Source organism: Salmo salar, chromosome 03, assembly GCF_965601325.2.
Source record: "Salmo salar chromosome 03, fSalSal1, whole genome shotgun sequence".
NCBI lineage: Eukaryota > Metazoa > Chordata > Actinopteri > Salmoniformes > Salmonidae > Salmo > Salmo salar.
In genome coordinates, this window is record NC_138293.1 from 88,105,301 (window position 1) to 88,131,964 (window position 26,664).

The 26,664-nt window shown below is 47.4% G+C and overlaps 1 protein-coding gene across 5 annotated transcripts in view; it reads left to right on the forward strand.

Moving 5' to 3' along the window:
- Window positions 1-26,664, forward strand: part of LOC106601875 (ubiquitin carboxyl-terminal hydrolase 22) — an 82,378-nt gene that overhangs the window by 25,100 nt on the left and 30,614 nt on the right. For 4 of the 5 annotated variants that reach the window (XR_014391713.1, XR_014391712.1, XM_045715667.2 and 1 more), the window contains 4 exons: window positions 11,359-11,491; window positions 14,861-14,974; window positions 18,157-18,258; window positions 21,653-21,819. Coding sequence is in view for 3 of the 5 variants with exons in the window: in XM_045715667.2 (XP_045571623.1) it covers window positions 11,359-11,491; window positions 14,861-14,974; window positions 18,157-18,258; window positions 21,653-21,819 (516 nt within the window). In the remaining 2 variants the exon portion in view is untranslated. The remainder of the gene's footprint in view (window positions 1-11,358; window positions 11,492-14,860; window positions 14,975-18,156; window positions 18,259-21,652; window positions 21,820-26,664) is intronic. The other variant, XM_045715669.2, reaches the window with a different exon arrangement.

Here is a 26,664-nt window from a genome sequence, read left to right on the forward strand (position 1 = left end):
GAGTTACACCAGTGTGTGAAGCATGGCAACAAAACATAAAGAAAGAAGAACTGGGTAGTGTCTCTAGCAACCAAACGATGAGAGAGCACACGTTTGATAATACCGGTAAATGTGTGCTTTCATATTGTTTTTTGGCAACTGTGGTTTAAGCCATTTTGCCACAACTTTGGAAGCATGCTTGGGGTCATTGTCCATTTGGAAGACCAATTTGCGACCAAGCTTTAACTTCCATCTTGAGATGTTGCTTCAATATATCCACATCATTTTCCTGCCTCATGACGCCATCTATTTTGTGAAGTGCACCAGTCCCTCCTGCAGCAAAGCACCCCCACAACATGATGCTGCCAGCCCCGTGCTTCACGGTTGGGATGGTGTTCTCCCCCTTTTTCCCCCAAACATAACGATGGTCATTATGGCCAAATAGTTATATGTTTGTTTCATAGACCAGAGGACATTTCTCCAAAAGGTACGTTCTTTGTCCCCATGTGCAAACCGTAGTCTGGCTTTTTGATGGCGGTTTTGGAGCAGTGGCTTCTTCCTTGCTGAGCGGCCTTTCAGGTTATTTCGATATACGACTCATTTTACTGTGGATATAGATACTTTTCCACCTGTTTCCTCCAGCATCTTCACAAGGTCCTTTGCTTTTCTAGCATTGATTTGCACTTTTCTCACCAAAGTACGTTAATCTCTAGGAGGCAGAACGTGTCTCCTTCCTGAGTGGTATGATGGCTGCGTGGTCCCATGGTGTTTATACTTGCGTACTATTGTTTGTACAGATGAACGTGGTACCTTCAGACGTTTGGGAATTGCTCCCAAGGATGAACCAGACTCGTGGAGGTCTACAATTTTTTTTCTGAGGTCTTGGCTGATTTCTTTTGATTTTCCCATGATGTCAAGCAAAAAGGCACTGAGTTTGAAGGTAGGCCTTGAAATACATCCACAGGTACACCTCCAATTGACTCAAATGATGTCAATTAGCCTATCAGAAGCTTCTAAAGCCAAGACATCATTTTCTGGACTTTTCCAAGCTGTTTAAAGGCACAGTCAACTTAGTGTATGTAAACTTCTGACCCACTGGAATTGTGATACAGTGAATTATAAGTGAAATAATCTGTAAACAATTGTTGTCAAAATTACTTGTGTCATGCACAAAGTAGATGTCCTAACCGACTTGCCACAACTATAGTTTGTTAACAAGATATTTGTGGAGTGTTTGAAAAACAAGTTTTAATGACTCCAACCTAAGTGTATGTAAACTTCTGACTTCAACTGTATACCATGATGCAGCCACCCCCATGCTTGACCTTAAGGAGGCAGTTCATCAGTGATGTCTTGTATTGGCTTTGCATTTAGACCAAAGGGTGTGTTCATTTGCCATGTTTTTTGCAGTATTACAGCTTTATTGCATACAAGATGCATGTTTGTTATATATTATTATTTAGTATATTTGTGTTCTTTTCACTGTCATTTAGTTTATTATTGTGTTGTTGATCCATCCTCAGTTTTGTCCCATCACAGCCATTGAACACGGTTTTAAAATCCCCAATGGCCTCACTTATTTTTATTTGACCTTTTATTTAACTAGGCAAGTCGGTTAAGAACAAATTCTTATTTTCAATGACGGCCTAGGAACAGTGGGTTAACTGCCTTGTTCAAGGGCAGAACAACAGATTTTTACCTTGTCAGCTCGGGGATTTGATCTCGCAACCTTCCGGTTACTAGCCCAACGCTCTAACCACTAGGCTACCTGCCGCCCTCATGGTAACATCCCTGATCGGTTTCATTCCTGTCCTGCAGCTCAGTTCAGAAGTACAAGTGTATCTTTGAGTTGTCTGGGTGCTTTAATACATAATGTAGAGCAGCATTCTTAACTAGACCAGGGATGGGAGCGGCGACCCTTTTGTAGGAACTCAGTCAAGACCTCCACTTACTGTTCAGAGTTAGAATAGAATAATACACAAGGTGACCTTTCTGAATGTGGTTGTGCATCAGTTTTCCTCTTGCTAAGTCAGTCAGCCATCTTTTTTTCCACTTTGACATAAAAAGACAAAAAAAAGACAAATCTATTTTAATCCCACTTTGCAACACAATATAATATGAAGAAATATAAGGTGTCTGAATACTGAATATACACCCTTCCTCTCACACACACACACACACACACACACACATATACATACACACATCACGTCTAAATAGCATCACCAAACACTATTTGATCGTGGTAGCATCAAAGCAGCTTGTCTCCATGCTCAGCTCAGCTCTGTGATGCTGCTGCTGCTGCTTAGAGAGAACATGCTGCATAGTGTGGGTACACTCACCATTCTGTTTCATGTCTCTCTGCTTCCACAGGGTGAGGTTGGCTGGAAGGTGTGTCTACATGGGGCCTGTTAAAGGCAGTAAGGTGTGTGTGTGTGTGTGTGTGCCAGGTTCAGACAGAAGAGGAAGTGGACGTAGTAGGGGTGTAGTACAGTGGAATGGTATAGAGATGCTTATTCTATGCCACACGTCTTCCACGATGCTTCTCTGTCTCGTGCTGCTCAGTGAGCCTGGGGCCGACAGGCTAGGCGTTAGTCAGTCAAGGGGAAAGTAGAGCGAGGGAGGGGAGGAGGGGAGACGTCACCTGACACAGCCCTGGCTTGCACCCTCAGAGGGTCAGTCAGAACAGCACTGGAGCATCAGCATCCACCCCCTCTTCCTCCTCAACCTCACCACTTTTAAATATAGAAACGCAGAGGAGAGGACACGAGAGTAAATGTCTGTGAGGTTATGCGTGTCAGGGAGTCTGTTTATGATGGTGCACGTGTGTGTGTGTCCATCTCCGGCAGAGCGGCTTATTGCATGTGAAACGGTGTGTGTTGAGTCACTGCTCTCATGGTCTGCTTCTATCCCCTTGTTCACTAGCTGTGGGCCCTGCCTCTCTCCCAACAGTCTCTTCCCTTGCCCTGCCTGTCTCCCCTTGCCCTGCCTGTCTCCCCTTGCCCTGCCTGTCTCCCCTTGCCCTGCCTGTCTCCCCTTGCCCTGCCTGTCTCCCCTTGCCCTGCCTGTCTCCCCTTGCCCTGCCTGTTTCCCCTTGCCCTGCCTGTCTCCCTTTGCCCTGTCTGTCTCCCCTTGCCCTGCCTGTCTCCCCTTGCCCTGCCTGTCTCCCCTTGCCCTGCCTGTCTCCCCTTGCCCTGCCTGTCTCCCCCTGTCCCGCCTGTCTCCCCCTGTCCCGCCTGTCTCCCCCTGTCCCGCCTGTCTCCCCTTGCCCCGCCTGTCTCCCCTTGCCCCGCCTGTCTCCCCCTGTCCCGCCTGTCTCCCCCTGTCCCGCCTGTCTCCCCTTGCCCCGCCTGTCTCCCCCTGTCCCGCCTGTCTCCCCCTGCCCCGCCTGTCTCCCCCACTCCCAACAGTCTCTCTTCCTTTGCCTCACCTGTCTCCCTCTCTCCCCCTGCCCCACCTGTCTCCCCCTGCCCCGCCTGCCTGTCTGTCTCTCCCTGGGCCTGGAACCGATGGAGAGATGCAGTGAGACGCTCCCTCTGCTAGTACCTGTAAAACTCTTGTTCCAGTCATATGAGCTGCCTGATCTATAGCCCATCTAATAGGACATTAAAAGCCTCAGGAAGTTGGAGGGAGGGTTACTGCTGACACTGAGGAATAGTACAGGGTCTGGCTGGCAGGCTGCATGGGAACCAGAGTTTGTGAAATGGTGGGGGTAGAAATTGATTTTTACCCAGGGAAGAGGGCCCGAGGGTTGGGGTACAGGGGGGTGTGGTTGCAGCGTTGACAGGGGTAGCTGTGTTTTGACTGGAGCTCTGGTGCAATGCAGAAAGTTAGGAGGGGTGCTGGAAGGCATCAACAGCAGCATCTCTCTTGAAGAGCTGAGGGGGAGAGTCTGGAGCACAGAGCTAATGATAATGAGGTGTAGGAGGGACTGTCTTTAGAGCACTAGCCTGCCTTGTCTGTCTACTTATGATCACAATCACACTTCCTGCATCCTTCCTCTCTCTCTTTCTCCTCTTTTTCTCTCATCTTTCTGCTTCTTTCTCACTCTCTCGTTCATATAAGCCTACATCTAACGTCTGCCTTTCAGCCTCATTCTACTCTCATCATCTCTTGCTCATGTCATTGAGTGTGGTGGTAATGGCTGTGTCTAGCCCAGGGCTCTCCAGCCCTGTTCCTGGAGAGTTACAGTCCTGTAGATTTTAACTCCAACCCTGTTCCTGGAGAGCTACAGTCCAGTAGGTTTTAACTCCAACCCTGTTCCTGGAGAGTTACAGTCCTGTAGATTTTAACTCCAACCCTGTTCCTGGAGAGTTACAGTCCAGTAGGTATTAACTCCAACCCTGTTCCTGGAGAGTTACAGTCCAGTAGGTTTTAACTCCAACCCTGTTCCTGGAGAGTTACAGTCCAGTAGGTATTAACTCCAACCCTGTTCCTGGAGAGTTACAGTCCAGTAGGTTTTAACTCCAACCCTGTTCCTGTAGAGTTACAGTCCAGTAGGTTTTAACTCCAGCCCTGTTCCTGGAGAGTTACAGTCCTGTAGATTTTAACTCCAACCCCTGTTCCTGGAGAGTTACAGTCCTGTAGATTTTAACTCCAACCCCTGTTCCTGGAGAGTTACAGTCCAGTAGGTTTTAACTCCAACCCTGTTCCTGGAGAGTTACAGTCCAGTAGGTTGTAACTCCAACTCTAATCTAGCACACCTGATTCTATTAATTAGCTGGTTGATAAACTGAATCAAGCTGGAGGTAAAACCTACAGGAGGGTAGCTCTCCAGGAACAGGGTTGGAGGGCCCTGACTAGCCTGTCTGTGTTATCAGGCTCCAGTTTGAATGTGATTCTCCTGCGCCTGCCACTATTAGACCCCGCCCCCCTCCATTAGATCCCATTCATCCCAGTGTGTTAAGCCCCGCCCACGCCAGACTGAATGAATGAAAACAGAGCTTACTGTTTGTGGCCCTGAATGTCCAGCTTACTGCACCATCATCAATCCTCCCCGGGCTCCTAATGCCGCGCAACTACATAGACGTGCGTCTGTGTCCTATTTCAGTGATATGATGATATAACTGCAATCTTATATCATAACCGTGTAGGTGGACAATAGCCTAGTCTTCTCTCACAGTGTATCTGGTCCTCCTATGATGAGGTGTTTGTGTGGCTGCAGCCTGCCAGCAGCATTACTCTGGGCTCTGTGGAGATGACATGGGAGGAAAATCAGACTGGCATAGCTGTCAGTGCAGCTCTTTTCCTGACACTCCCCCTGCAGGCCAGAACTGCACGCTGCAGCTCTTTCACCATGCTGTCCGATGGCACCCGGTGATCTGCCTGTCACTGGAGTCAGTGTTTCCCAAAGATAGATTTTCTTACTTGTGAGGGAGCAAAGCATTGTGAAGCAACATCCAGTGATGCAAACAACATTCAAGCAAAACCAACAAAGGCTCCAATTTGTGTGCGGTGGGGAGCCATAGCGAGACCGCTAAATGACTAACTTATAGCAGGGGAAACAAGCTGCCTCATCAATGCCACATTGGCAGACAGATAGAAAGCCAGTAAATGCACTGGCATTACACTGTGGCCTGTCTCTGAGTCATGAGTCTGTTTCTCACAGTGACTGTTTCCTTGGGTCCCCTCTCCTAACCAGTCACACTGTGTTTCATATAATGTGGAGGAAGTGAAACTGAGACCGGGCTGGATCTTTTATGACCCCTTTACAATGGTTCTCCATGTTGTCGTAATGGTGTCGGGTTGTTTCATTGTGTTGCTGTTCGTCAGGTAGCCTACCTTTTTGTGTGGTGTTCCTTGCTCTAGGCCTAATACCTTGGCTTGTGTGTGTGTGTCAGTGAGCGTCATGTCAGTGGTTACTGTGTTCTTACTATCTCTTACTCACATTTCCAGAAACATGGTTGAAATGGACACTGAACTGCAGATTTTAGTCTTTAATGTTTCTCCTGCTCTATTCCACCTGTCTTTCCTCCCCCTCTCCCTCCCTCTGCCCAGCAGGTGATGTAGTGACACCTGTTTCCTGATGGCTTTTATTAGAGCTCTCTTTCTCTGTCACCTCTCCTTTCTGTTGCTCTGTCTTTGACTCTCTCCCCCTTATCTCGCCTCTGTCCATCTTTCCTCCTCTCCATCTCTCCCACTCTCTCTGCTGCTCTTTCTCTCATTTCTCCATCCCTCCTCTCCATCTCTCCCACTCTCTCTGCTGCTCTTTCTCTCATTTCTCCATCCCTCCTCTCCATCTCTCCCACTCTCTCTGCTGCTCTTTCTCTCATTTCTCCATCCCTCCTCTCCATCTCTCCCACTCTCTCTGCTGCTCTTTCTCTCATTTCTCCATCCCTCCTCTCCATCTCTCCCGCTCTCTCTGCTGCTCTTTCTCTCATTTCTCCATCCCTCCTCTCCATCTCTCCCGCTCTCTCTGCTGCTCTTTCTCTCATTTCTCCATCCCTCCTCTCCATCTCTCCCGCTCTCTCTGCTGCTCTTTCTCTCATTTCTCCATCCCTCCTCTCCATCTCTCCCGCTCTCTCTGCTGCTCTTTCTCTCATTTCTCCATCCCTCCTCTCCATCTCTCCCGCTCTCTCTGCTGCTCTTTCTCTCATTTCTCCATCCCTCCTCTCCATCTCTCCCGCTCTCTCTGCTGCTCTTTCTCTCATTTCTCCATCCCTCCTCTCCATCTCTCCCGCTCTCTCTGCTGCTCTTTCTCTCATTTCTCCATCCCTCCTCTCCATCTCTCCCGCTCTCTCTGCTGCTCTTTCTCTCATTTCTCCATCCCTCCTCTCCATCTCTCCCGCTCTCTCTGCTGCTCTTTCTCTCATTTCTCCATCCCTCCTCTCCATCTCTCCCGCTCTCTCTGCTGCTCTTTCTCTCATTTCTCCATCCCTCCCATTTCCATCCCTCCTTTCTCTCCATCCCTCTCCTTTCTCTCGACGTATTCATCACTACAACACAGTACAGAGCTCCTCCATATGGTTGTTTTGTCAGTCCCATCAGCTTCAGGCAGGGCCAAAGGACTGTCTTCAGTCAGAGCAGCATCAGGGCTGTGGGACTGTCTTCAGTCAGAGCAGCATCAGGGCTGTGGGACTGTCTTCAGTCAGAGCAGCATCAGGGCTGTGGGACTGTCTTCAGTCAGAGCAGCATCAGGGCTGTGGGACTGTCTTCGGTCAGAGCAGCATCAGGGCTGTGGGACTGTCTTCGGTCATCAGGGCTGTGGGACTGTCTTCGGTCATCAGGGCTGTGGGACTGTCTTCGGTCATCAGGGCTGTGGGACTGTCTTCGGTCATCAGGGCTGTGGGACTGTCTTCGGTCATCAGGGCTGTGGGACTGTCTTCGGTCATCAGGGCTGTGGGACTGTCTTCGGTCATCAGGGCTGTGGGACTGTCTTCGGTCATCAGGGCTGTGGGACTGTCTTCGGTCATCAGGGCAGCACCAGGGCTGTGGGACTGTCTTCGGTCATCAGGGCAGCACCAGGGCTGTGGGACTGTCTTCGGTCATCAGGGCTGTGGGACTGTCTTCGGTCATCAGGGCAGCACCAGGGCTGTGGGACTGTCTTCGGTCATCAGGGCTGTGGGACTGTCTTCGGTCATCAGGGCAGCAACAGGGCTGTGGGACTGTCTTCGGTCATCAGGGCTGTGGGACTGTCTTCGGTCATCAGGGCTGTGGGACTGTCTTCGGTCATCAGGGCTGTGGGACTGTCTTCGGTCATCAGGGCTGTCGGACTGTCTTCGGTCATCAGGGCTGTGGGACTGTCTTCGGTCATCAGGGCAGCACCAGGGCTGTGGGACTGTCTTCGGTCATCAGGGCTGTGGGACTGTCTTCGGTCATCAGGGCTGTGGGACTGTCTTCGGTCATCAGGGCTGTGGGACTGTCTTCGGTCATCAGGGCTGTGGGACTGTCTTCGGTCATCAGGGCTGTGGGACTGTCTTCGGTCATCAGGGCAGCACCAGGGCTGTGGGACTGTCTTCGGTCATCAGGGCTGTGGGACTGTCTTCGGTCATCAGAGCAGCACCAGGGCTGTGGGACTGTCTTCGGTCATCAGGGCAGCACCAGGGCTGTGGGACTGTCTTCGGTCATCAGAGCAGCACCAGGGCTGTGGGACTGTCTTCGGTCATCAGGGCAGCACCAGGGCTGTGGGACTGTCTTCGGTCATCAGAGCAGCACCAGGGCTGTGGGACTGTCTTCGGTCATCAGGGCAGCACCAGGGCTGTGGGACTGTCTTCGGTCATCAGGGCAGCACCAGGGCTGTGGGACTGTCTTCGGTCATCAGGGCAGCACCAGGGCTGTGGGACTGTCTTCGGTCATCAGGGCAGCACCAGGGCTGTGGGACTGTCTTCGGTCATCAGGGCAGCACCAGGGCTGTGGGACTGTCTTCGGTCATCAGGGCAGCACCAGGGCTGTGGGACTGTCTTCGGTCATCAGGGCAGCACCAGGGCTGTGGGACTGTCTTCGGTCATCAGGGCAGCACCAGGGCTGTGGCACTGTCTTCGGTCATCAGGGCAGCACCAGGGCTGTGGGACTGTCTTCGGTCATCAGGGCAGCACCAGGGCTGTGTCTCCTCTCTGTCTTTCCTCAGTTGATGTCTTTCTCTCCCCTTTTCTCTTTCTCTCCCATGTTTTCTCTCTGCTGCCAGAGAAAACTCCAGAATATTTGTTCGTACAGCACTTCTCTAATCTAACACATCTTCACTCTCTCCGTCTTTCTCTCTGTCGCTGTCTCTCTCTCTCTCTGTCGCTCTCTCTGTCTCTCTCTCTCCATCTCTTTCTCTCTGTCTTTCTCTCTCGCCGTCTCTCTCTCCTTCTCTTTCTCTCTGTCTCTCTCTCCGTCTCTCTCTCTCTCTCTTTATCTCTCTGTGTCGCTTGCTCTCTCTCTCTCTCTCTCTCACACACACACACACACACACACACACACACACACACACAACCCGCCCTCACTTCACCATGTCCTCCTCTCCCTGTGGCCTCAGGCCCTGCAGAGCTCAGTGTTGCAGGTCCATTAAAGACAAGGCATTCTAATGGTTCTATAAATCCCTCGGTCGTCTCTGAGGCTCTGCGTCACACTCACACACTCCAGCTGCTGTCAGTGTGTCAAAGATGCTTTCTCCCACCATGCATGAATCCAATCAGGAGCATGGTGTGCTCTGTGGAAAAGCAGAGTGTCTGCTTTTATATATTGGACCACATGGGGTTTCTCAAAGGGGCCCAACCATCACTACTCTGTCTGCCTTCATCTTAGGGCTGTTACGGTGACTGTATTACCGTCATACCGGCGGTCACGAGTCATGACCGCAGTCAAATTACACATAAACGTTTAGTCATGGTAATTAGGCTTCTCCCAGCTCTGATGCTGCTGATGGTCATCAGTAGTCTACCAAACTTGCTAACTGCCAGTCGCTAGGGGCCTGGTACTCAGCGTTCTGTTGTCCCTCTAATCACTCTGACATCAATCCAAAATCAAATCAAACACATCATGAGAGCTCATGTTGCACATTTCTATAGGCTATTCAAATGATGTGAGAAAACAGAGTTTTGATGGTCTCTTAAAAAGAGGATCCCTTCAGCTTTCTATAGGCTAGGCCTACTTTTATTTATTTCTCAACATTCCTAATATTAAGCACAGTGCTTCCTTTACAACAGGAGTAGCCTACCTGGCTGGCATGAAAATGATCCACAGGAAAAGCGTCCTCCATTCGCTATTTAAGTGCGTATGTATTTCCCCCCCTAGCTCCAGTTGTGACAGGTACATAATGGTCCATTCTAAATCACAACTCATTTCACACACAGGCCTATATTATGTAGTATATGTAAAGATGAGATTTGCTTGAGAATAGTCTGATGGGTGACAATAGTATCACTTGAGAATGATGTATTGTCATCATGAATGATACCCAGCGTGTGCAATCAAAGGCATGAAACACAGCATGATTTTCTTTTTTCAGACTTTTTCAAATCATTGTAGCACACATCCTGTAGCCTAGCCCATAAGCCTATATGTTTTGATAAGGTTTGTATCACAACTGAAGTTGGCAAAAAACCCGTATGCCCTGGAACCCGGTTGGAGAGCAGATATACTGATGTACTGCTATGCTGCTATACTGATGTACTGCTATACTGATGTACTGATGTACTGCTATACTGATGTACTGCTATACTGATGTACTGCTATACTGATGTACTGCTATACTGATGTACTGCTATACTGATGTACTGCTATACTGATGTACTGCTGTACTGATGTACTGCTGTACTGATGTACTGATGTAGTGCTGTAGTGCTGTACTGCTTTACTGCTATACTGATGTACTGATGTAGTGCTATACTGATGTACTGCTATACTGATGTACTGCTATACTGATGTAGTGCTGTATTTATTGCTAAAATGAAGCACATTAATCCACTTTACAACTGGTGTAGCCTACGAGGCATACATCGGCACTGCGCGAGTTTCAAGTTTGGGGAAGCTAATTTTCACCATAATGCTCCCTTGTGATGATGCATGGAATGCTTTATTATATTTGTAAACTTATGTACGATAACCTACTATTGGTAATGAGATGAGTAGATTAGATAGTAATTTAAGCTAATAAAATAACTAAACCGTTGTATGCATAAAGAGTGTTCAGTGCATGGCTGAGCACGTGTAGGGTAGAGTAGACCTAGGCTGTATCAGATACACTTCTTCATTCTTTACATGAGAAAAATGTGCTCTTTTCATAAACTCATTTCATTCATTTCTACTTTATATGACTGGAGACGTTAGCAGAATCTTTTTTAATAAATTACAAGGTAGCCTACTCTGCTGACAGACACAGATCAATAAAACCAACGTTGTCCATGTAATAGGTCTACCAGGAGAGACACAATACAATATGACGAGGAAATTATTGTCCAAAAACTAACTTTTAAGTAACACTGAACCCCCCCAATAATCTGCCCAAATTGCGCGTGCTGCCTTTCTTTCCGATTGTAGGCAATATATTTTAAATATATATATTTTTAAATAACCTATTGATCCTCTGTCGCCAAATCATGCTATAGTTGCTTATTTAGAATTATTACATGTATTTCTGTATAGAAAGGATTAGGCTAAATAGGCTATATCATTTTGGCAGTTCATTTGACTGTAAGGAAAGCTTCCCCTAGCCTTATGGACACGCCGCCTATGCTTGAATATTACAAACCTAACCGCACATAACATCCATTTTTTATTTGAGTGCAGGCTACGATGACATATTTTTTTTCAATGTTCAGAAGATGTCAATGTATATTCCTTCTTTATTCTGACACTCTCTCTCTCTCTCTCTCCACCCCTTCTCTCTCTCCATCCCCTCCCTTTCCTCCCCCCTCTCTCTTCACCTTCCCTTCCATCCTTCTCTCTCGCCCCCTGCAGGCCAAGTCATGTATCTGTCACATGTGCGGCGCCCACCTGAACCGGCTCCACTCCTGTCTCTCCTGCGTCTTCTTCGGCTGCTTCACCAAGAAACACATCCACGAGCACGCCAAAAACAAACGCCACAACCTAGGTAAAATGTGCACGTGCTAGCTTATGTTGTCATGTCCATTATCTCTCTCACACACACACAGATTCAGGCCTCTCTCTGCCTGAGAGAACTGTCCTTTCCAGAGACATTGAGCAGAGCCCGTCCTTCTCCGTAGCATTAATGTTCTACTGGGAGCCAGTACTTAGTCTCAGGCAGACAAATGTCCTTCTCTAAGCCTGTCTGTTCCCCAGTCAGCTCTGTGGGAGGGTAGACATGTTTAATCCTCAACCACATAGACTATGAATGACCCTGTGATTCTAAGTCTCTGTTTTCTATTTAGTGCACTACATTTGACCGGGGTCCACAGGGCTCTGGTAAGAAGTAGTGCACTATGAAGGGAAGGGGGTGCCGTTTGGGACGCTGGCGTAGAAATACCACCCATCACAGATCCATTGGAATTTCCATTTTATTATATTTCTATGGTAATTATGGGTCTATATACAGTACTAATAAGTAAAAGGAGGAGAATGGTGACAGATGAATGAGAGGGTGGTAATGCTAGGGTAATCTGTTAGGGTGTGATGGAGGTTAGCAGGTCCTTCTGGGGGGAGCGGTGTCACAGTAAGGATTTGATGTATATATACACACACACACACACACACACACACACACTCTGACACACACACACACACACACACACACACTGAGCTGTGTCTGTTGTTCAGTGGGGTGTCACAATAAGGTTTTGATCTAGACACACACTCTGACACACACACACACACACACACACACACTGAGCCGTGTCGGTCGTTCAGGGGGGTTTCACAGTAAGGTTTTGATCTAGACACACACTCTGACACACACACACACACACACACACTGAGCCGTGTCGGTCGTTCAGGGGGGTGTCACAGTAAGGTTTTGATCTAGACACACACACTCTGACACACACACACACAAATACACTGAGCCGTGTGGGTCACTCCTGTCATCACGCCCCACCCCAGCCCCCCAGACTACCACCACAGTGTTAATTAGGTCAGGGCTTTCCACAGTAGCACACTCTCACTCACTGTGCCATTGTACCGTTCATCAAATGAACCCCTGACTCCCAGCTGTTCCTCTGGATTCCTTCACTTCCTTCATCATCCTCCTCCTCTGTCTGTCTGCCAGATTTATTTTTAACTTCCTCTGTGGTGTTGTACACAGAACTCTCTCCTTTTCTCTTGTTCCGTGGTTACCACATCAGTCAAGGCCTTTCTCAGTGCATGCCTGTTGTCATTGGACACAGAGATGATGAGCTTCTTCTAGCTAGCTCATCTCTCATCTTATGGACACACACATAACGCCCCATTTATATTTTCTGTATAAATGTTTAGGCCTATCCATCAATTGTCCCTTTTTACTCTCCTGGATCCTCCTAGTTATGAGACAAACCTTTTAGGATCAAAATGTGCAAGGGGTTCTATTTGACTGTCCCTGAGTTGCATGTTTCGTCACAATATTGTTTTGAACGTTTGTTTTGGACTGATGCCCGGCTAAGCATTCTTGTCAATGCTCTGATAACTATTACAGTGGCTTGGAAATACTATGACATTCAATAGGAGGCAAGTAATTAGTAAAATAACCTTTTTGTCATCATTTTGATGTTGCCAGATTGATTTTAGATGCAGTATAACTAGCTAAGATTGAGGGGAGGCCACCGGATTTTAGCTAGCTAATGTTATCATTGCTAGTTATTTTTGACACCCTTTTCTAGCTTATTTTATTTATTTTTATTCAACCTTTATTTAACTAGGCAAGTCAATTAAGAATATATTCTTATTTAAATGACGGACTACCGGCGAACAGTGGGTTAACTGCCTTGTTCATGGGCAGAACGACAGATTTTTACCTTGTCAGCTCACGGATTTGATCCAGCAACCAGCAATCCAGTTACTAGTCCAACACTCTAACCACTAGGCTACCTGTCTCTAACCACTAGGCTACCTGTCTCTAACCACTAGGCTACCTGTCTCTAACCACTAGGCTACCTGTCTCTAACCACTAGACTACCTGTCTCTAACCACTAGACTACCTGTCTCTAACCACTAGGCTACCTGTCTCTAACCACTAGGCTACCTGTCTCTAACCACTAGGCTACCTGTCTCTAACCACTAGGCTACCTGTCTCTAACCACTAGGCTACCTGTCTCTAACCACTAGGCTACCTGTCTCTAACCACTAGGCTACCTGTCTATAACCACTAGGCTACCTGTCTCTAACCACTAGGCTACCTGTCTCTAACCACTAGGCTACCTGTCTCTAACCACTAGGCTACCTGTCTCTAACCACTAGGCTACCTGTCTCTAACCACTAGACTACCTGTCTCTAACCACTAGGCTACCTGTCTCTAACCACTAGGCTACCTGTCTCTAACCACTAGGCTACCTGTCTCTAACCACTAGGCTACCTGTCTCTAACCACTAGGCTACCTGTCTCTAACCACTAGGCTACCTGTCTCTAACCACTAGGCTACCTGTCTCTAACCACTAGGCTACCTGTCTCTAACCACTAGGCTACCTGTCTCTAACCACTAGGCTACCTGTCTCTAACCACTAGGCTACCTGTCTCTAACCACTAGACTACCTGTCTCTAACCACTAGACTACCTGTCTCTAACCACTAGGCTACCTGTCTCTAACCACTAGACTACCTGTCTCTAACCACTAGGCTACCTGTCTCTAACCACTAGGCTACCTGCCGCCCCTAATGACAACGTTGCCATCTGGCTAAAGTAAATTCGACGACATGATAATGCTGGCAAAGTAGTTTCCTACTAAATATTTGACTACTTTAGCAATGTCATCGTATTTCCAGGCACTATAGTGTAATTTAGATGAAATGGTAGTTAGCGTCCGTTCAGAAAGACTGGGGTTATCACCACTATGGCGCCCGCCGGCAGAGGGCGGCTTGAGAACGTTCATAACAGTAGCATGACGCGACCGAGTGACGGAGGTGCAACCGATGAATAAATAGGTTGTCACGGCAACAGAAGAAACCAGGTATTGTTACCATGGTGTTGGAGAACATAGGCTAGTGGAAAGACCAGGGGAGGTAGATGTGATGGACATGCACGCACACACAGTCCCACAAAAAAAACATACTCTCTGACACACACACACACACGCACACACACACACACCTTCCCTACGTGATAGTTCTCTAATTCTCCAATGCAAGCAGCAATGACATGGAACGACACAAGGCTCAAATCAATAGAGGAGTGGAACACACACAAAGTGCTTGTCTTCACACTGGCCACATCAATGACGAGGTTAGACGTGCAATAAACACAAGCTGTTGTTCTGTAGGAAATATCTATTCCTAATGGTTGTATATTCCTTCTTTCTCTCTCGCTCTCTCCCTTCCAGCAATAGACTTATTATATGGTGGAATATATTGTTTTGTGTGTCAAGACTACATATACGACAAAGAGATGGAACAGATTGCCAAAGAAGAACAGAGGAAAGCCTGGAAATTGCAAGGTACAGTGTTGCTGGTCTCCAGCAGCTCAGGAAACACTACTTTCCTGTGTCTGTTTTATCTCTGCCCCCCCCCCCCCCCCCCCCCCCCAAGTCAATAATTGATTTATTCCTTCATGTATTTTAACCTTTATTTATTTAACCACTTTCTGATACAGATCACAATGTGTGGAGCTATGATAAACTGCATCCAGTGATTTTAAAGTAGTGGCAGCTGCATTCACATATACTATATATACAAAAGTATGTGGACACTCCTTCAAACTAGTGGATTCGGCTATTTCAGCCACACCCGTTGGTGACAGGTGTATAAAATCAAGCACACAGCCATGCGATCTCCATAGACGAACATTGGCAGTAGAATGGCCTTACTCAAGAGCTCAGTGACTTTCACCATAATAGGATGCCACCTTTCCTATAAGTAGTTTGTCACATTTCTGCCCTGCTAGAGCTGCCCTGGTCAACTGTAAGTGATGTTATTGTGAAGTGGAAACAACTAGGAGCAACAACGGCTCAGCCGCGAAGTGGTAGGCCACACAAGCTCACAGAACAGGACCGCTGAGTGCAAAAGCGTCTAGCGCGTAAAATTCGGCTGTGGTTGCAACACTCGCTACCGAGTTCCAAACTGCCTCTGGAAGCAACGTCAGGACAACTGTTCATCGGGAGTTTCATGAAATGGGTTTCCATGGCCAAGTAGCTGCACACAAGCCTAAGATCACCATACGCAATGCCAAGCATTGGCTTCACCATCTGGAAGTCTGGGCGAATCTGGGTCTGGTGGATGCCAGGAGAATGCTACCTACCCGAATGCGTAGTGCCAACTGTAAAGTTTGGTGGAGGAGGAATGATGGTTTGGGGCTGTTTTTCATGGTTCGGGCTAGGCCCCTTAGTTCCAGTGAAGGGAAATCTTAACACGATGGTATACAATTACATTCTTGACAATTCTGTGCTTCCAACTTTGTGTCAACAGTTTGGGGAAGGCCTTTTCCTGATTCAGCATGACAGTGCCCCTGTGCACAAAGCAAAGTCCATACAGAAATGGTTTGTTGAGATCGGTGTGGAAGAACTTGACTGGCCTGCACAGAGCCCTGACCTCAACCCCATCGAACACCTTTGGGATAAATTGAAACGGCGACTGCGAGCCAAGTCTAATCGCCAAACATCAGTGCCCGACCTCACTAATGCTCTTGTGGCAGCAGAAAGTCCCAGCAGAAAGCCTTCCCAGAAGAGTGGAGGCTGTTATAGCAGCAAAGGGGTGACCAACTCTATATTAATGCTCATGATTTTGGAATGAGATGTTCAACGAGCAGGTGTCCGTATACTTTTGGTCATGTACTGGTACAATCATTTGTTTAAATGATTTTAACATATTGGACCATGGCAGGCATATAGCCTATACATGGTCCATATTAACAGGTATGCTATTAGCAATCAGCATTATCACCTGTAGCCCAACTGATGCAGCGTAGTGGCTATAAATACATAGGCTGAAGCATTGGTTGGCGATCTGCGTTTACCCTATTGAGCTAATCGTTAGCTAGATCCCAAATGTAATCTTTTATCTAGTTAGGATCCTATTGATGAATTAAAGTGAATATAATGTAGGCCTACCTGTTAGGGTAACTTGGGGTAAACCGCCATCTTGTGTGACACTGCCCGTACCTCTCACAGAAACCACTTCATGTCACCATGAATCTGTGTCATTTTTGCGGTAGGGTGGTGTTTTACCCCACGTTAGATGATCCATGTTACATTGAACTCCACTCTCCTCTATGCACTCACAGCAAATTGCAAAGCGGTAACATTCTTAATCATGGTATTGCTAAAAACTCTGGGTTTCAAAAGAAGAGTTAAGAGTTGAGAAATAAATAAAGTAGGACTGGAAAGCTGGGATCCTCCGGGGCGGCAGGTAGTGGTTAGAGCGTTGGGCTAGTAACCGGAAGGTTGCGAGATCAAATCCCCGAGCTGACAAGGTAAAAATCTGTTGTTCTGCCCCTGAACAAGGCAGTTAACCCACTGTTCCTAGGCCGTCATTGAAAATAAGAATTTGTTCTTAACCGACTTGCCTAGTTAAAAAATAAATAAAATAAACAAAGCTATCAAAACTGCTGTTTTCCCTGCGATTGCAAGACTTGTGCATTGACTGCTTGTCAGACGGCATGTTTCCTTCTCAATGGCACTCAACTTGAATGTGCCTCGAGTAATATTTCTCTGGCATAGAACATGCAACAACAAGCCGACTAGGTAACTAGATAAATCTGACTCTCCCAGAGTAGAATACGTTTTCTATTCATTTCTAGTGTTGTTTGCAGAGGAAAAGTAAATGTGGATTGTTCTAGCATCTTCAAAGTCGCCCTTAGCAGAAATATATTTTTTTCATGATCCATATTTTTGGGCCGTGGCATCAGTGATTTTGTCGTGGCGCAGCAACCACCTATAAATGACTGCAGTGGAAATACTGGCAGAGTGTCATCAGCATAAAAGTGTAGCTTCCAGTTGTTCACTAAGGAATCAATATGGTTAATATACAATGTGAGTAGTGCTACTGGCCTTGGAATGAAGCCCTGAGGTATAGCTGAGGCGTGCCACTGGACTTTCCTTAGGTTCAGGTTTGGAAAGAAACTCCAGCACACTGGTGATCTACATGCTCCACAGATTTAATGGATCTTTGTACCAATGTTTTGGTCTCAATAGACCATTGTTTCCTCACTGGTGGCCCTTGGGTAGTAAAAACAATTACTGTAAAACACCAGCAAATCAGCTCCAAGTGATTTTAATTTAGAAAATCTGTTCACAAATATTCCAACTCATAATAGACACATGATCGTTTACAAATGTTCAAGGTTTGAAATGATTGTTTTAGTCAAATATTATATCTGTTTGGGCTTCTTGCAGTCAGTCTGAAGTCTCCATTATTTTTGTCATTATGTTCTGGCCCCCAACCATTCGCTCAAGAACAAATTGTCCCGTGGGCCAAATCTAGTGAATGATCCCTGCAATAGACCTCTATCATAGCCTGGTCCCAGATCTATTTGCCAACTCTTATGGTCACTGGTGTGACAATTACCATAGGAGTTGGCAGGACAGCACAAACAGATCTGGGACCAGGCTACCTTTATCAAGGATCAGGTTGAAAATATTGCTGGTTTTGTCAATGTCTCAACGATGTCTCTGTCTTTGACCAGGTGTAGGGGAGAAATACTCGACGTGGGAGCCTACGAAGCGAGAGCTGGAGTTACTACGGCACAATCCAAAGCGAAGGAAAATCACTACAAACTGCACCATCGGTGAGATATAGGCTGGTCCGCTCTCCGCACATCCTTATGAAGTGCTAGTATGGTAGCAGGGTCGATTTCATCACCCAGACGTGTGTGTATCTGTGTAGTCCAGCTGTCTGTGGTGTTGTCCAGGTGTCTGGTGTTGTCTGTGTAGTCCAGGTGTCTGTGGTGTTGTCTGTGTAGTCCAGTTGTCTGTGTAGTCCAGGTGTCTGTGGTGTTGTCTGTGTAGTCCAGGTGTCTGTGGTGTTGTCTGTGGTGTTGTCTGTGGTGTCTGGTGTTGTCCAGGTGTCTGTGGTGTTGTCTGTGTAGTCCAGGTGTCTGTGGTGTTGTCTGTGGTGTTGTCTGTGGTGTCTGGTGTTGTCCAGGTGTCTGTGGTGTTGTCTGTGTAGTCCAGGTGTCTGTGGTGTTGTCTGTGTAGTCCAGGTGTCTGGTGTTGTCTGTGGTGTTGTCCAGGTGTCTGGTGTTGTCTGTGGTGTCTGGTGTTGTCCAGGTGTCTGTGGTGTTGTCCAGGTGTCTGTGGTGTTGTCTGTGTAGTCCAGGGTTACTTATGTGTTTAAATTGGGCTAGAAAGGAGTGAACACCACAGGGCAGCAGGCAGAAGCCCAGAGAGGGAGAGAGAGAGAGAATGCGCTGTTCCTTCTTCAATGACAAGTTCACACAACAAGGATGGTCTCTTCTCTCTCTCTGTCGTTCTCTGTTTCTCAAACTCTTTGTAGATTCAAACGTACTTAGGCCTCTGGGTTGTTTCATTCTTCCTCTTCTCTCAATCTCTTTTCCTCTCTCTGCAGTTATCTCGCTTGATTTTCTAGAGTTCATTCAGTCTTCCTACTTTGTTTGCTTCCTCCCTCTCGCTGTAATGAAACACTCATAGAGAGGCCTACCAGCTGTCTCTGGGTGTGTGGAGTGGGTCGAGTCTGGAGAGTTTAACCCCCAGCCGAGAGCTCTAATTCTGGGCCAAACAGGCTGGACCAGTCCCAGGCTCAGCACTGGGCCTCACCTGATCTGTTCACATAGGCCTTTGTAGTGGACCACAGCTTTTATCTGCACTGGCCAAACCATGGCTGGATTACGCTAGCCCAAACCATGGCTGGATTACGCTAGCCCAAACCATGGCTGGATTACGCTAGCCCAAACCATGGCTGGATTACGCTAGCCCAAACCATGGCTGGATTACGCTAGCCCAAACCATGGCTGGATTACGCTAGCCCAAACCATGGCTGGATTACGCTAGCCCAAACCATGGCTGGATTACGCTAGCCCAAACCGTGACTGTATTGCGCTAGCCCAAACCAGGAGATGTGAATGTTAGAGCGTAATGTCCTCCTCTCTGTTACAGGAGATGTGAATGTTAGAGCGTAATGTCCTCCTCTCTGTTACAGGAGATGTGAATGTTAGAGCGTAGTGTCTTCCTCTGTTACAGGAGATGTGAATGTTAGAGCGTAATGTCCTCCTCTCTGTTACAGGAGATGTGAATGTTAGAGCGTAATGACCTACTCTCTGTTACAGGAGATGTGAATGTTAGAGCGTAATGTCCTCTCTGTTACAGGAGATGTGAATGTTAGAGCGTAATGACCTCTCTGTTACAGGAGATGTGAATGTTAGAGCGTAATGTCCTCTCAGTTACAAGAGATGTGAATGTTAGAGCGTAATGTCCTCCTCTCTGTTACAGGAGATGTGAATGTTAGAGCATAATGACCTCCTCTCTGTTACAGGAGATGTGAATGTTAGAGCGTAATGTCCTCTCTGTTACAGGAGATGTGAATGTTAGAGTGTAATGTCCTCTCTGTTACAGGAGATGTGAATGTTAGAGCGTAATGTCCTCCTCTCTGTTACAGGAGATGTGAATGTTAGAGCGTAGTGTCTTCCTCTCTGTTACAGGAGATGTGAATGTTAGAGTGTAATGTCCTCCTCTCTGTTACAGGAGATGTGAATGTTAGAGCGTAATGACCTACTCTCTGTTACAGGAGATGTGAATGTTAGAGCGTAATGTCCTCCTCTCTGTTACAGGAGATGTGAATGTTAGAGCGTAGTGTCTTCCTCTCTGTTACAGGAGATGTGAATGTTAGAGTGTAATGTCCTCCTCTCTGTTACAGGAGATGTGAATGTTAGAGCGTAATGTCCTCCTCTCTGTTACAGGAGATGTGAATGTTAGAGTGTAATGTCCTCCTCTCTGTTACAGGAGATGTGAATGTTAGAGCGTAATGTCCTCCTCTCTGTTACAGGAGATGTGAATGTTAGAGCGTAATGACCTACTCTCTGTTACAGGAGATGTGAATGTTAGAGCGTAGTGTCTTCCTCTCTGTTACAGGAGATGTGAATGTTAGAGTGTAATGACCTCTCTGTTACAGGAGATGTGAATGTTAGAGCGTAATGTCCTCTCTGTTACAGGAGATGTGAATGTTAGAGCGTAATGACCTCTCTGTTACAGGAGATGTGAATGTTAGAGCGTAATGTCCTCTCAGTTACAAGAGATGTGAATGTTAGAGCGTAATGTCCTCCTCTCTGTTACAGGAGATGTGAATGTTAGAGCGTAATGTCCTCCTCTCTGTTACAGGAGATGTGAATTTTAGAGCGTAGTGTCTTCCTCTCTGTTACAGGAGATGTGAATGTTAGAGTGTAATGACCTCTCTGTTACAGGAGATGTGAATGTTAGAGCGTAATGTCCTCTCTGTTACAGGAGATGTGAATGTTAGAGCGTAATGACCTCTCTGTTACAGGAGATGTGAATGTTAGAGCGTAATGTCCTCTCAGTTACAAGAGATGTGAATGTTAGAGCGTAATGTCCTCCTCTCTGTTACAGGAGATGTGAATGTTAGAGCGTAATGACCTCCTCTCTGTTACAGGAGATGTGAATGTTAGAGCGTAATGTCCTCTCTGTTACAGGAGATGTGAATGTTAGTGTAATGTCCTCTCTGTTACAGGAGATGTGAATGTTAGAGCGTAATGTCCTCCTCTCTGTTACAGGAGATGTGAATGTTAGAGCGTAATGACCTCTCTGTTACAGGAGATGTGAATGTTAGAGCGTAATGACCTCTCTGTTACAGGAGATGTGAATGTTAGAGCCTAATGTCCTCCTCTCTGTTACAGGAGATGTGAATGTTAGAGCGTAGTGTCTTCCTCTCTGTTACAGGAGATGTGAATGTTAGAGCGTAATGACCTCTCTGTTACAGGAGATGTGAATGTTAGAGCGTAATGTCCTCCTCTCTGTTACAGGAGATGTGAATGTTAGAGCGTAATGTCCTCCTCTCTGTTACAGGAGATGTGAATGTTAGAGTGTAATGTCCTCCTCTCTGTTACAGGAGATGTGAATGTTAGAGCTGTGCCTCACTTGATTGTTTGTCCTGAAGATGGGCCTACTTTTTCACATTCCCCCTCTCTCTCTAAACCCCCCGTCCCCCATCAGGTTTACGAGGGTTGATCAACCTGGGCAACACGTGCTTCATGAACTGCATCGTCCAGGCCCTCACCCACACCCCCCTGCTGCGCGACTTCTTCCTGTCCGACAGGCACAAGTGTGAGATGCAGTCCAACTCCTGTCTGGTGTGTGAGATGTCCCAGCTCTTTCAGGAGGTATGGCCGGAGCTGGGGGGGGTAGGGTGGCAATCTGCTCAATTCCGTAAAAAATCCCCAAATTCACCGCTTTTTCAGAAATGTTTGTTGTTGGAGAATCCCAGTTCCCGGAATCAGGAGGGAATAATCAGGGAGGGAGTCCTCCAACTGGGATTTCTGGGAAAGACTGGAATGTTGCAAACCTAGGGCGGTCAAATGCAGTCTTCTAGGGGTTTGGGAGGCCAAAGGAAAACATATGAGAGAGAATGACAGCCAGTCAGACATAGAAATGGAATGACTAACCACATCAAAACAGAATGTTCTCCCAGACTGACTGCAGAGGGGAGTCACTGACTGGATCACTGCTTTGTGGAGCTGGAGGGAAACAACTCTGTCTGAGAGAAATGAACTGAGTTCAACAAGAATGCCCTGCCATATTATACAGCTACAGTATTTGGCATTTTGTTTAAACTCAACTCACCAGTCTGTGTGAGGGTGGGGGATTGTCTGTCTCCACACGTATTTCTAAATGCTAGGCTCCTTACCAATCCTTCACAGTTCTGAATGTGTTGAGTTAAGTCAGTTGGTTAGATTACATCTCCCTGAACATTATATAACTGGTGCTCAGGTGTCTGTCCCCCCCCCCACTCTCTGGTGTGTATATACACTGAGTGTACAGAACATTAGACCTGCTCTTTCCATGATATAGACAAGGCTTCAACACCCTTCTTTACCCTGTCTCCTCCCCTGACATCAGTAAGGGCTCATCGACTGACCAGGTGAATCCAGGGGAAAGCCGTGTCAGTGGTTAACAACTCCAGTCCTCCACTACCCCCGACAGCACACACTTTTGTTGTAGCCCCAGACAAACAACACCTGATTCAACTCATTGAGAGCCTGATGATGAGTGGACCAGTTGAATCAGCTGTTGAGATGTGACAGTGAAGGGTGAATGTCACGTAGAGTAGGCCAGAAGGCTAAACTGGAAAACCTAACCTCTATAAAAAATAAAAAGATGGCGGAGCCGCAAAAGTTCTTCTGTGCAACGGTGTTTATTTACATAGTGATTCCGGAACAAAACAACAGTACTGCCATCAAACGTATACCTTATGGGACAGCTTAAAAACAAAGCTGCCCCACCCACAGCTCAATCCAAAATGCCTCTCCTTGAACTGAAAGAGAGGCTCCTTTTGTAGGGGTAGCCCCTCCCCTCAGAACAATTAACACTAATTAATTAAGCAATTACCTATTCAACATACAGTTTCCATTTATCTAAACATACCAAAATATATACATTGCAACACGTTTATGAAACAACATCACAATATAACATTTACAAAATTACATCACTACTGACAGTGTCTTCCAATATGCCCGTTTACATTAATGAGCCATTCCGGACAGGCACTACAAAGTAAGCCCAATTCCCTTAGCTCGGGTCCTTATCCAGCATACCTGGAAGCTACAGAGATGGAGAGAGAGAGGAACAGAACAAACAACCGCGCTCATCCATAACATCGATAAGTATACTAAATATTGCTTATATTAAATATGAACACCTGTCTTTATTTCTTTATACCCTAACTGGTTACTGAAGTAAGTGTGAAATGTATGTACTAAGATAGAGACGTTAACTTGTGTGTCGACCCACATTGTTAACTTATCTGATAACGGAGCAGGGAGGAGTGATGAATGTGTGCGTGCGTTAAAGTACCAAATGCTGCCCGCGGCCAGTGACGGACTTCTACGTCACATTACCTTCCTCCTCTCCTGAAGCGACCAGGTTCGGGAGTCTGGATAGGTAGTCTGCCGTGACATTTTCTTTTCCTGCCTTATGACGGACACAGAACCTGAAAGGCTGGAGCTCCAGATACCACCTGGTCACACGAGAATTCCGGTCCTTCATGGTCTGGATCCAGGTCAGTGCTCTGTGGTCTGTGTGCAGGTCAAATTCCCTCCCAAGAAGGTAGTAACGGAGGCTATCTAGGGCCCACTTTATAGCCAGGCACTCCTTCTCGATTGTCGAATACCTGGTTTCCCTCGGCAACAGCTTCCGACTCAGGTACAGTACAGGAAGCTCTTCTCCTGGCTCCCCTTGGGCCAGTACAGCTCCAATTCCCACAGCCGAAGCGTCCACCTGCACGAGAAACCTCTTCTGAAAATCAGGGGTCTGGAGAACAGGGAATGAGCACAGTCGTTTTTTCAGTATCCTGAAGGCTTCCTCACACTCCTCAGTCCACTTCACAGGGTTGCTGGCCACCTTTGAAGTGAGGTTGGTTAGAGGGACAGCGATGGTCGAAAACTGCGGAATGAATCTCCGGTACCATCCTGCCAGACCTAGGAAGGACTTCACCTGTGTCTTGGTTCTGGGTTGAGGGCTGTTCCTGATGGACTCCACTTTGTCCACCTGAGGTCGAACTTCACCCTTACCAAGCTGGTAACCCAGATACTTAGTCTCCTGTTTTGCCCACTCACACTTCAGGAGGTTAAGCGTGAGGCCTGCATCATGGATCTTCCCCAGGACTCTGCTAAGATGCTGTATGTGCTCCTCCCAGGAGTGGCTGTAGATCACCACGTCATCCAAGTAAGCAGCACAGTAATCGTCACAGTCCTGGAGGACCTTGTCCATAAGCCTCTGGAAAGTTGCAGGGGCCCCATGAAGGCCAAACGGCATGACCTTAAACTGGAACAGGCCCATCGGTGTCCGGAAGGCAGTGTAGGCCTTGGATTGTTTGTCCAGGGGCACCTGCCAGTACCCTTTGCAGAGATCCAATGTGGTGATGTAATGAGCTCTACCGATTCTCTCCAGTAAGTCGTCAATGCGGGGCATGGGGTAGGCATCAAACTGGGAGATGGCATTCACCTTACGGAAGTCCATGCAGACACGCAAAGAGCCATCCTTCTTTGGGACAATGACAATAGGGCTGCTCCATTCACTTGATGATGGCTCGACAACATCCATCTCTATCATGGTGTGGACCTCTTCTTTGAGGGCTACCACCAGCCTCTCAGGCACACGGTAAGGATGCTGGCGGACAGGGTTCTGGCCAGGCTTCAAACGAATGACGTGTTCCAGGACTTTGGTTCTTCCTGGCCTCTGACTGAAGAGGGCCGGATACTTGTCAAACAGCTGCTTCAGCTCAACTTGCTTGTCTTCTTCTAGGTGAGCCAGTATGACCTCTGCTCGTCCTTTCCATGCCTCTGTGACCCCATCTGACTCGTCCTCTTCTACTCTGCGGACCAGAAAGGACTTTACCTTGGAGAGTTCCCCTTTCTCCTCCCAGGCCTTGAGGAGGTTCACATGGTAGGTTTGCTTCTCCTTACCCTTGTCCGGGTGCAGCACCTCGTAGGTCACCGGGCCCATCTTCCTCCCGATTAGGTACGGCCCTTGCCACTGCGCAAGGAGCTTGCTGGTAGACGAGGGAAGGAGGAGCAGGACTTTCTGTCCTGGCTCAAACGTTCTGTGGCGAGCGTGCTGGTCATACCCTCGCTTCTGGGCCTTCTGGGCTTGCTGAAGATTTGCCCTAGCCTCCTCTCGGTACCGCTCCAGCCTGTCTCGCATCTGGAGAACGTACTGGACAATCCCCTGTCCTGAGGTAGCTACTGGGGAACCTTCCCAGCACTTCTTCAGCAGGTCCAGTGGTCCCTGCACTGGCCATCCATAGAGGAGTTCGAATGGTGAGAAACCTGTCGATGCCTGAGGCACCTCCCTGTAAGCAAAAAGCAGAAAGGGTAACCACTTATCCCAGTCTTTACCAGTGTCAGCCACAAACTTCCTCAGCATATTCTTGAGCGTTTGATTGAATCTCTCTACAAGCCCATCCGTTTGGGGATGGTAGGGAGTGGTCCTCAAGCCTTTAATGCCCAGCTGTCGGTGGAGTTGAACCATCAGTCGTGAAGTGAAGTTTGTGCCTTGGTCCGTCAGGATTTCATCTGGGATTCCTACACGAGAAAAGAGCTGAACAAGAGCACTGATTATTTTTGGAGTGGTTATGGAACGGAGTGGGAAGGCTTCTGGGAACCGGGTGGCATAGTCACAGATCACCAATATATACTGGTAACCTGCACTACTCTTCTCCAAGGGTCCAACAATGTCCATTGCAATTCTCTTGAATGGGGTAGAGATAACTGGCAGTGAACATAGAGGAGCCCGGTCAGACCTACGGACAGCACTGGTTTTCTGGCACGTGGGGCATGTTTTGCAGTATGTTTGTACATCAGTATACATGGAGGGCCAAAAGAAACGGGAGCCTAGCCTAAGATAGGTCTTATGTTGCCCTAGATGGCCTGCCCATGGAACTGTATGTGCAAGGTTGAGAACAAGTGGTCTACATGTAGATGGCACCACTAACTTCCTGCTATCTGCTTCTGACCCAAGGTAGAGTATGTGGTTGTCTACTGTGTATATTCCCCCACATGAAGATTGGCTGTCCCCAGCTAAGGCCTTATCAAATAAACCTTTCAAGGTTGCGTCAGACTTCTGCAGTGTAGCAAAATTTTGTGGAACTTCCCATTGCACTTCTAACCCAGACACATCAGCAACAGGTACAGGGGTTCCCACATACTTCTCAAGACGCCGCTGGCGGCGTGACTTTCTGGGCCCTTTGGTTCCCCCCTCACACAGACTATCACACAAGTCAGGCAGAGGTTGTAAACCAGCTTTGGCCTGTGCACGAGTGACAACTGAACATGACACCTGAACATCAGACTGGCAAACTGACTGCTCATATAGCTGACCCCCCACACTTCCCAACAGATCAGAGAGTACAGGCACATCCCTCCCCAAAATCATCTCAAAAGGTAGCTTCTCCATTACCCCAACTTTGAGGAGGTATTTCTGACCCTGAATCTCCACTGTGAGTTCAG